This window comes from Cydia amplana, chromosome 5 (genome assembly GCF_948474715.1).
Source record: "Cydia amplana chromosome 5, ilCydAmpl1.1, whole genome shotgun sequence".
NCBI classification, from domain to species: Eukaryota; Metazoa; Arthropoda; class Insecta; order Lepidoptera; family Tortricidae; genus Cydia; species Cydia amplana.
The window spans coordinates 858,901-870,123 of record NC_086073.1 but is presented as its reverse complement, the minus strand read 5'-3'; the positions used below and the strand labels follow the sequence as shown (position 1 = coordinate 870,123).

Below are 11,223 nucleotides of genomic sequence, written 5' to 3'. Positions count from 1 at the left end.
TTGTCTACGCGTTCACAAAGAAAGAAAAAAAGGATAGAGATCCGAGGGGCGACGGAGTTGTACATTTTTCCGTGTTAAATAGGTTAATGAATCAGCAACGTATAAAGTGCCGTTAAAACATGTTTGTTTAGTTCCCTGTAGCTTTATTTTAAGTTAGTTCTTTATTTCATTGTGTAATAACCACGTTCTAAGCGCTCTGTGCACGAGCACAATTAAAATGGCGGCTGACCCAACGAAAAACCGCATGCAAGTTTTTAAGAACACAGGCAAAGATGTCGACGTAAGTATTTACCAATTTCTTTATCGCATAAAACCCTTCAAACAAATAAAGGAATCGTTAATAACAGTTGCTAATTTAATTTGTACGTTTGCAGGAAATGCGCAGGCGGAGAAACGAAGTGACAGTCGAGCTTAGGAAGAATAAAAGAGAGGAAACCCTTCAAAAGCGGCGAAATGTGCCCATCGGTGACTCGACGGACGAGGACGAGATCGAGAGGACGTTGGCGTCGACAGACTTGAAGGAGCTGGTGATGAACGCGGCAAATGGCGAAAACCCCGAAGTACAGCTGGCGGCCGTGCAGCAGTGCCGCAAGCTGCTCTCGTCAGACAAGAACCCGCCGATCGACGAGCTCATCGCCACCGGCATCCTGCCCGTGCTCGTGCTGTGCCTGTCGCGCGCCGACAACCCGACGCTGCAGTTCGAGGCGGCCTGGGCGCTCACCAACATCGCCTCCGGCACCTCCGCGCAGACTAACAAAGTCGTCCACGCGGGCGCCGTGCCCTGCTTCCTCCAACTCCTGATGTCCCCACACGAGAATGTCTGTGAACAAGCTGTATGGGCGCTGGGAAACATCATTGGTGATGGTCCAGTACTCCGAGACTTTGTTATCGACTTAGGAATGGTGCAGCCTCTCCTGAGCTTTATCAAGCCTGATATCCCTATTTCGTTCCTGCGCAACGTCACCTGGGTGATTGTGAACCTGTGTAGGAGTAAGGACCCACCGCCACCAGTCAAGACCATCCAAGAAATCCTCCCCGCGCTCAACATACTTATCATGCACAGTGACATTAATGTAAGTATTATAAACAAAATTATTATTATTCATTATTCAGAGCCCACTGTGTCCCACTGCTGGGCAAAGGCCTCCCCCCTTTTCCTCCACTCGTCTCTAATAGAGGGGGGGGTTTAGACAATTAACCTGCTGCGCTTGTCCAATGCGTGTTGGCAGGTAAGCAGTGAGCCTACTAACTCGGCTCGTGGACGCCGCCGTTGATGGACTAAATCCATTCTTCCGCCGCCGCCCTAAGTCAATATCCTGCTTTAATATTGACTGCCCAACTAGGCCCTTGCATGCCCTAGTTGGCGTTACACACCATGTCAAAAAGGTGTGCGACAGTTTAACGTCGTATCGAGGATGCACAAAAACTATTGTTTTGCAAATAGACAACAAAACATTGGATTTTGCATTGACATGTTAAGTTTAAATACAAGCAATTTTGTAAACACTGAAAGGGAAAAATTGCGAGGAATTGGCACATGTTGCACCATTGTTTTATTTTCATACAAAGGTGCTAAGTATTTTGCAAGAGGTGATTACATTCTTGATTGATTTAATTGTGGGATGAGTCACTATCTCAAATGACACTCATTCATTTGTTTACCAGTTTTACTAATCCTTGGTTCTTAGAATAGATTTAGTTCGGATAATTAGTTGTCAAACCTTGATTCCTAAAATATAATTAGTTGAGACACTTATTTGTACATTTTTAAAGGCATAATTTTGATTCTTTAATGTACATATGATGATTGTTGTTAATAGTGATTTAGTTCATAACCATAATAGTCATATTACAAAATCAAATAATTTCATATAGGTAGGTTGTTGTTGTCACGGATACCCAGCATTTTTTTTTTTGTAGAAAATGTGGAAGTTAAAAAACTTGTTTTGATGCAATTCCGGGACAAAATAAAATGACTGTTTTTTATCGAAGTTTTAAATAAATGTAGGTGGAGGGTAGAGTCTGGCTAATGAAAGTTGAGCCTGAGGTTTATTTAAAACTTTTTATATAGCAACTTTTTTTCCTATCAAATAAGCTGTCAGTTTCAAGCTGTCATTTAATTTCACAGTAATTTTATTGCCAGATGCGGTTTTTATTGAAATTCCCGCGTTATCTCAGGCTCAACTTTCATTAGCCAGACTCTAGTTTCACATTATTGACAATGTTAGTTTAAAAGAATACATATTAAGTACAAAGGTCAATCGTGCAACAATATTTTTGTAACAGAAGTAAAAAGTATAAGGAAGGCTGATTACCTTAAACTACTGATGAAAGTTGTTATTATAACTGCCAACCTAGGACCTAGCTATAGCATAACATGTTTTAAAATATAATTAACCCCAATGAAATAAGGAATTTATAAGTTTGTCTGGCAACAGATTTGATTTTCCTACTTTTAGAAGGTATTTTACAAACAAACTCCAGAGGTTGTCTAAAGCACATCCCATACATATTACAAGTTGTTATGCAATGGGTTTCACTTGAATGACCTTGGTTCGGCCAACTAGTTGGCCTGACTTGACCTTAGTTAATCATAACAATAATTTAAAAGGAACTGCCATTTTCACTACTAATTTAAAATTATCGCATTTTTTTTAATTCTCCTAAATTCCAAATCCATTTAATTAAATTATTGATAAAGAATTGGGGTCAATGAAAATGAATGTTTTGAACTGTTTCATGAAGTTAGTCATTTTCTTTGAATACTGACTTGCTTTGATATTGTTACAAATTGTGTAATAGATCCTGTAACCATCTTACAACCACTTTAGAAGTCATTGATTCAAATAGCTAAATGTTAATATTCCATTAGTGTAATTTAGTGTGTTATTATTATTTAGAACACAATGAATATTTCAACAAACTGGATTGAACCAGTACTTGTTTCTATGCCATAATCAGCCAGGTTCGCACAGAGCGAGCATACGCGCGAAGACATTGCCTCGCGCGTGTGCTCGCCCTGTGTGGACCCGGCTAATGACAGTTAAATGACACTCTTTATTTTATTTTAATTGAATTAAAACCAAATTAGCAAGTTTGAGTGCAATTTGTGGTTTTGGAACACGTTTTAGGACATTTGAGAGTGATCTCAAATGAGCAAAAGCTCTCTGAAGTGACTATTTGTACAATAGAGACAAATTGCTTGCACCAAAGAAAATAAAACATTGTTGTGGCTGTGCATTTCTGCACCCATCAACATAACATGATGATTGCTTGTATACTAGGGTAGCCAACATGCTTGTCTCACTGTTTAGCGAGAGTTGCAAGTGCCCTTAGCTGTGCCATCCTCTTACTACATATTCATATTTGTCATTGCAGGTATAAAAAATAAAATCCTCCTGAGTACAGTTGTGCTGTTCTCGAAATTTACTATTGTTGGAAATATTCTCTGTACAGTCGCCATCAAATAAATCTGAGCGGCCGAGGTGCTCAAAAATAACTGAATGCGCCTCTATTGTCAAGGCGTTACAGTGCTTGTTCAGTTATTTTGGAGCATCTCGGGCGCTCGAATATTTCTGATGTCTGTATAAAATGTTTATAATTTGTACGATCCCTTGTTCCAGGTTCTAGTAGACACAGTATGGGCAATCAGCTACCTAACAGACGGCGGTAACGAGCAGATCCAGATGGTGATCGAGTCTGGCATCGTGCCCAAGCTGATCCCGCTCCTGTCCCACAAGGAGGTGAAAGTGCAGACCGCTGCGCTGCGGGCTGTGGGCAACATTGTGACGGGCACGGACGAGCAGACGCAGGTGGTGCTGAACTGTGACGCGCTGTCACACTTCCCTGCTCTACTCTCACACCAGGTAACATTCTAGGTTCTGTTTTAGTGAATACAATATACGCCTTATTGCACACCTCATTACAGAAAACAATACAAACACAAAAAAAATAACACATTACACACATTTTCAAGTTCAACTATAAAAAATAAAATAAAACAGCCCTTTATTCGTTGTAAAATTTTTACAAAAAAAAATTTGAAAATAAACTAAAACTTATAATATGTGTTTTACTCTAATATCTAATATGCACTTTTTCACCGAGTCTGTGTTTTATCACTGATTTCTTTTTATTTCAAGTTCAACTATTTACATTTAAGACACAAAAAAAACAAGAGTTGATTTTAGACACAATTTATTCCATTCTGTTACATCTGCAGATATATTACAAGAAATAGTTGTAGAAGACACAAGCCTGTTGCTATCTCTATTACACGTGCCTAATTATATTCCTATCCCACCCATAAATCTAAGAAATAAATGCCTACTATAAAATAAATAAAAAATAAAATAAATAAATATTATAGGACATTATTACACAAATTGACTAAGCCCCACGGTAAGCTCAAGAAAGCTTGTGTTGTGGGTACTCAGAAAACGATATATATAATATACAAATACTTAAATACATAGAAAACAACCATGACTCAGGAACAAATATCTGTGCTCATCACACAAATAAATGCCCTTACTGGGATTCGAACCCAGGACCGCGGCTTCACAGGCAGGGTCACTACCGACTAGGCCAGACCGGTCGTCAAACCCTACTATGACCTTGTAACTTATTATTCCGGAAGCTACTTGAAGGTCTATCCATTCATTATTGTTTTCCACCATCTTGAAATGATTAGGACTTGTCCTACCTATACTGACAATTTTTATTTATTTGCAACTGCACTCTCACCTCGTATTTCACGAAACCCAACAGTAAAATAAAAATAAAACAAACTTCTTTGTCCGCAGAAAGAAAAGATTTGCAAAGAGGCAGTATGGTTCCTGTCTAACATCACAGCGGGGAACAAGAAACAAGTCCAAGCGGTGATCGACGCTGGTCTCCTGCCCAAGATCATCGAGAACCTGAGCAAGGGAGAGTTTCAGACGCAGAAGGAGGCGGCCTGGGCCGTGTCCAACCTGAGCATCAGCGGGACCAAGGAGCAGGTGGCTACGCTGATACAGTGCGGGGTCATACCGCCTTTCTGCAATCTGCTCAGTTGCAAGGACACGCAAGTTATTAATGTAAGTTTTTCTACTCCCGTACTTTTATTTGTCATTTAAAGGGTCGTGCACACACCTTTAAACCCCTACCTTATAGTTGTCAATACAAGTCTTTAGTCTATTCCCCAAAAAAGAATTTGTGCATACACGCAGTATCTTTTTGGCGATTTTACAATACTTCGTGTAATGACCACTTAAAAAATATTGAATGAAATACAGTGTTGCCAACCTTATTTTAAATGTCATCTCTGACAAATAAGTGAACCATAGACATGTTTTTTTTTTTTAATTTCATTCATTCATTGATTCTTTTCCCGCCCGTACCCCCCATTTTTGCTACCTCTTGAATTAAAAATATTTGTTAATGTACAATTTTATTTCAAAGTAAGTGCTTGGTCGTAGAAAAAGTATTGTATGCAACGTTGTTTAACTGAGTCAAAAAATACTCGTGGCGTCTATATTAACAATTTTCGGCTTCGCCTCAAATTGTTACTCACGCCACTCGCCTTTTTTGACCTTTCTTAAACAACGGTTGCATAAAATACTATTACGTGTTACAGCAAAATTTAAACCAATATTACGCTTTAACTTACGTAAAGCCTGATCAGGAATATAATGATCACGCGCCATGTTGACTGGAACGAATTTTTTCATACTATACTGAACTGTCACCCTATACATGAGAATAACAGCACCCTCATGATAATGATCTTGACGGCTTGGAGTTTCTATGAAGAATACTTACATATCGTCGGGTGACAAGTAAAAGTCACTAAATACTATCAAAAAATTAAAGTAACAATGCACTTTATTACACTTGTAACACGGTTTATTGTCCAATAATTTCAATGATGTTAGTTAGTGACTTTTACTTGTCACCCGACGATATACATTACTATACTACACTCGTATTGACAAAAGACAAGCTAAAATTAGTAAAACATGTTTATTCTAAGAACTTGTTTAAACAGACGTCAGATATATTCTCAAACAAGAGTATGACTCATTGTTTGAAAACATTACTTACGCTATAATTTTAAATAAAAACCACTGTCAATACATTCACCTTGTTAAAAGCAAACATGCTTTTATTGTTGTTCTGATATATTTTTAACCCCTGACGCATTTAAAGTGGTTTCTTTGTTATCAATAAACCTTATTAAATTATACAACGGGACTTAATCGCATATCTAAGTTTTAAGATTTACCTCCGACGTTTCGAGGACGGCGTTGTCCCCGTGGTCTCGGAGAATGTGTAAAAATCGTGAAAGTTTAAATCAGTGTTATCAATAAACCTGTCTGACAAGATAACTTTAACCGGCACCGGTCAAAGGGCTCGATACAAGATATGCTTAAATACGAGTTACACTAAACGCTCTAACAGACGGGCGTACCGGACCTCCACATTGGTCCGGTCCGAGGCCTGTTCGGTCGTGTGGAAGGTGGTCCGCCGCACGTCCGTCAAGGACGCAGCTATAAGTGAGAGCGAGAAATACTTGCTGACCGGACCGAGTTCACGGTCCGGTACGCCCGTCTGTAACAGCTTTAATTGCCACAGCGAGGGTGTTAATGTTAATGAAAATTGTGTTTAGTGGAAATATGTCTGTGTATGTCGCCGCTATACTTACTCAACCTCGTATCTGCAACACTCATTTGATGGCAAAAACACCCGTATTCCGAATGTAAGAAAAGCGACATTTCCATCAAATGATTATTGCAGATGAGGTTGAGTAAGTAAAGCGACGATATGTGTGTGCTAAAAGCTAAACTAAGCTACCTATCTATACAATAGAGTTGCTATATGCATGCGTCGTGAGGGACAGAATACGCAATGGGTTATCCCACATCTGTTTGTCCATATTAATTTATCATTTGACTTAACATGTTAGAAAGAGAATAGTTAGGTATGTCTTAGTTTAAATGTAATTTTTTTCTCCATAGGTGGTGCTTGACGGGCTCAGCAACATGCTGAAGATGGCTGGCGAGGGCGCTGTGGAAGTGGCCAACCTTATCGAGGAGTGCGGAGGCCTGGACCGCATCGAAGCCCTACAGAGTCACGAGAAAAACGAGATCTACAAGATGGCCTATGATATCATTGAGCAATACTTTGCTGACGAGGTAAGTTATTCCATTATTTGTAATATCGTCTCTGGTGAGCAGTGGAAGGGGTCAACCCACTGACAATCCAACCTCTAGACTGAGCTTAGGCCAATTCTTTCATGAAACCGATGCTGCCAAAAATACGGGGGTGCGAGGTGAGCGAATCCCGTGCCGTGATTAGTCCGTTCAAAGACACGGACCAATCACGGCACGGGATTGACTCGAAGATGGAGTAACGCTACCGTATGTGTGGCAGAGGGGGTAGCGCGACTATGTTATGTCTAGAGGTTGGATTGTCTGTGGGTCAACCTCATTGAGGAGTGTGGAGGCCTGGACCGCATCGAAGCCCTATAGAGCCACGAGAAGAATGAGATCAAGATGGTCTATGATATCGTCAAGTAATACTTTGCTGACCAGGTAAGTAACTTTAAATCGGTAAATCCTAAATTACGATATATGGATGTTATGAATATTCGAAATTAGGCAGAAGTTTTATGTATGTGTGTTTATATAGTTGTTATGATAACGTGATCGTTGAAAGTATAGTTAGTGATAAAAAAAAATTGTCATGAAAGTTATTTTTCTCAAAAATGGACGGCAAAGTCGACGTTGCCGGTTAAAAATAGGTCGTGAAGTGCGTAGTTTATAGTCAGTTGAAATGGCCATATCAAATGAAGGCATAGGTCCATTAAACAGCCAAACAGATGATCAGTGCTTATTATTATAATGTTGGTACCGCGACTATTTAGGTGTCTCGAATAGGTTGGCGTATTTACAGCAGAAAAATACACTTCTATTTTTTTAAAGGCGGCAAAGCAAATCTTTTTAATGATTTTACTTTTATCTGTGAAAATTAGAACGTCGCTTCTGTAAAATATTTCTATTTCCTGCACCATTTTTGAGAAAAGCACTATATATGACTCGGCTGGCAGGCTACTTGCCGGCTTCGGATTCAATTAAACGGACTCCCAAGGTCGTCCGTTAACGAATCCTCAGCCAGCGGGTAGCTACTTCCGAACCGAGTAGCGGAAACAGGGCGGCCAACTTTTGCGCTACAAAGATGTGCTGAAGCGTCACATGTGGAGATGTGACATTGAACCTGGGAGACTTCGGCACAAGATCGGCCGAAGTGGCGGCATATAGTGAGTACAAAAGTGCGAGCCTTTGAAGAACAGAGGCGAGTGGAACTCGACGCGAAGCGTGACGAGTTAAAGGCCCGACTAGACATGGGCGAAATGTGTCAGTAGAGGGAAAAGATTGATATATATCTTTTTATCATTGGGATATGTATCACTCTTTTATATCTTTATATCCGTGTGTAACAGTCGTCCCGCTCGCAACATCGGCACTTGCTGACTTTGAGTCATGAGAGAGAGAGAGTAGTTAATTATAATGACGCGTCCGAATCCGTCCGAACGACCGCTGTCGCTCGTTCGTGTTACTTCGGTCGATGCGCGACCGAGACTTCGCTTATCGCTTTCATAAATCGTCGCCGAGGGAGTGAGAGGTACGGATATACTGATACATTCGGATTCGTAAAGACAAGAAGAGTGATTCATGAAACGAGAAAGATATATATCTTTTTTATCTATCACTCCGGAGTTACCCATGTCTAGGCCCGACCACCTGCGGTCATAAACTACAATTTTGTCGGAGGGGTGCTGACCTGCGGTGAGTGTGGACGTACATTCGCCGCAAAAATAGGCTACGTCGGCCACCTGAGAGCTCACGATCGTCGCTCTCAATAGCCAGTGAATATCCAGTCGCCGAGGCCGAAATCGGCTAGGACAGGATGGTGATGATGACTTCCGAACCTCGACAATAATGTAGTATTGTTTAAAATACTTAAAACTAGTAGAAGAATCATATATGTAGGTAAAAAAACCAAAAGTGTACAGCTAAGATGTGCGAGCAGCCGCGATACCTTCATACTCGTACGCGCCCCGGCCCCGCGCCCCGCGCTTCCGGCCGGTTGGTAACGACACTTTCTTGTAACTCATAAGGCCCTGGTACTTGCTCTGCGCTTTCGATTGGTCAATTTCATTATAGTTGACTAAACTGTATCGAAATGAATATTATAGTTGACTCAACGGTATCGAAATGAATATTATAGTTGACTAAGCTGTATCGAATAAATATTATAGTTGAGTTGGGGTCCCATAGTAAAAACAGTATGCGATTTCACTTTGTTATACGAAGTCTTAATTCAAGCATTGCAGTCGACGAGTAGTAAAATAACAGTTTTATTTGTGATTCCAGGAGGAGGACGCGACGCTGGTGCCGGCGGCGGCGGACGGCGGGTTCACGTTCGACCCGGCGCAGGCCGGCGCGCACGACGGCTTCCACTTCTAGGCGTCCCCGCCCCGCGCCTCCCCGACGCGGCGGCCACGCCCGCCCGCTCACACGCGTAAAGCTTTGGATTCCTCCGAAAACGGTGCCGTCATATTACGGCCGCTATATAGCGTTGACTGACGTCACTAGAACGTTGTCTATGTAAACAAGATGGCGCGGTTTCCTAGGCGGCGTTACGTTACGTTGATTGTCAACGTGACGTAAGATGACGGTGTCGATAGTTTCGTGAACGTTTTATTAGATAGCGGTGACGCCATTTTGAATAAATCACACGAGATTTGAATAAATGATTCCGTACTACGATTATTTTCCTATTCTGATGATATTGCATCCTCCAAGTCAATTATAGATGATCGAGCAAATCTTGTCAGTAGGAAAAGGCGCGAAATTAAAATTTTCTATGGGACGTTATCCCATCGCGCCTACATTTTTCAAATTTGCCGCTTTGACCTTGGTGGATGACGGTGTGTTATGACGCCGTGGTACTTTCCACATGTCGCCACCGTAAAGACGGCCGTCTTTTGCTGCCGCTATATGACGGCCGTCATATGACGGCACCGTTTTCGGAGGAATCCAAAGCTTCAGTGCGAGTGACTCACATGTGATACCAGACACAGAACATTATTAGAGGTTAGAATGGCTATCGCGCGCAGTTAGTATCGGAACCGGTGTCGCCGCTCGTTCAGACACATTTACTAACACTCGCGCAACGGTAGTAAAAACTTGTGTGCCTGGTGAATGGATACGCCTCCTTTAGATAGGGTTGCCAGATGGTCGGGATTCGGCGGGATTCTCCCGATTTTTAGCATGTGTTCCCGATTCCCGACAAAGTGAAAATTGTCCCGAAAAACAGCATCACGTTATAAAACAATAATTTCAAGTTCTGAACTGTCGTCGAGCGAACCAGCGACCCGCGTCAAACCCGCAAAATTGGGCAGAGCAGCTGAGAAGTAGTGCCAATAATGTAAAATATCGTTGTTTTTAATTCAATTAATTAAATTTGAATGGTTTTTTTCCCGACTTAAGGCCCAAAATCCCGAAAAATTTATATTTTTTCCCGATAATAGCGCCTTTCGATCTGGCAACCCTACCTTTAGACAGATTTGATGTCTGGCTTCTTAATCTGAAGGTTATTGTGGCGCAAAAAGGCATGTTTACTTCATTTTCGGTCAGCGCGGGCGAGTAGCATGCGAGCGTTTGCTCAAAACCGGCGGCGACACGTACCCTGCTCGCATCGCCATTCTAACTTGTTCTGTGATACCAGATGTAGCTTGGTCAGAGATTCATGCAGGCATACTGCTGTGATGTAAATAACCGGCATCAAAAAGTGACGACATCCTTATTTCTATGGTAACAAAGGTTACAATATATTTGGCCACTTTGGCTGTCATTATCTATTTGATGATGTCTTTGGATTAAAACTGTTTTTTAAATTATTTTGACGCCGTCACGTAACAATCACAACAGCGTATTTATTTTAATCCCGAAGCGTCATTAGATTTCAGTTTACGAGCTCCGTACTCGACTAAAATCCATGAATCTCATGTGATACAAGCTACACCTTGACGCGCATGTGACTCACAAACGGTTGTGACTTTTTTTTGTAATCGTAACTTGAATCTTATAATAACGTTTTATGAAATGGGGGCCGAAGTCAAACGGTTACAAAAAAGTCATACACGAGTCGTAATAAGACTAAATGCTTGTATATAAG

General features: G+C 41.2%; 1 protein-coding gene across 1 annotated transcript; it reads left to right on the top strand.

The window, feature by feature from the left end:
* The first annotated feature begins 32 nt into the window (after positions 1 to 32).
* Positions 33 to 9,537, top strand: LOC134647788 (importin subunit alpha-4). The gene is made up of 6 exons (XM_063502109.1): positions 33 to 280; positions 375 to 1,073; positions 3,624 to 3,866; positions 4,806 to 5,078; positions 6,999 to 7,175; positions 9,417 to 9,537. Exons 1-6 carry the CDS (start codon positions 218 to 220, stop codon positions 9,507 to 9,509), a joined length of 1,548 nt encoding a protein of 515 aa, XP_063358179.1. The 5' UTR covers positions 33 to 217; the 3' UTR covers positions 9,510 to 9,537.
* The last annotated feature ends 1,686 nt before the right edge of the window (positions 9,538 to 11,223 follow it).

Excerpts from the sequence above, each read along its gene's own strand:
- LOC134647788 (XM_063502109.1), top strand. The coding sequence starts at position 218 with ATGGCGGCTGACCCAACGAAAAACCGCATGCAAGTTTTTAAGAACACA. Across the intron at positions 1,074-3,623 it reads TCATGCACAGTGACATTAAT|GTTCTAGTAGACACAGTATG; the intron begins GTAAGTATTATA and ends CCCTTGTTCCAG. Across the intron at positions 3,867-4,805 it reads CTGCTCTACTCTCACACCAG|AAAGAAAAGATTTGCAAAGA; the intron begins GTAACATTCTAG and ends CTTTGTCCGCAG.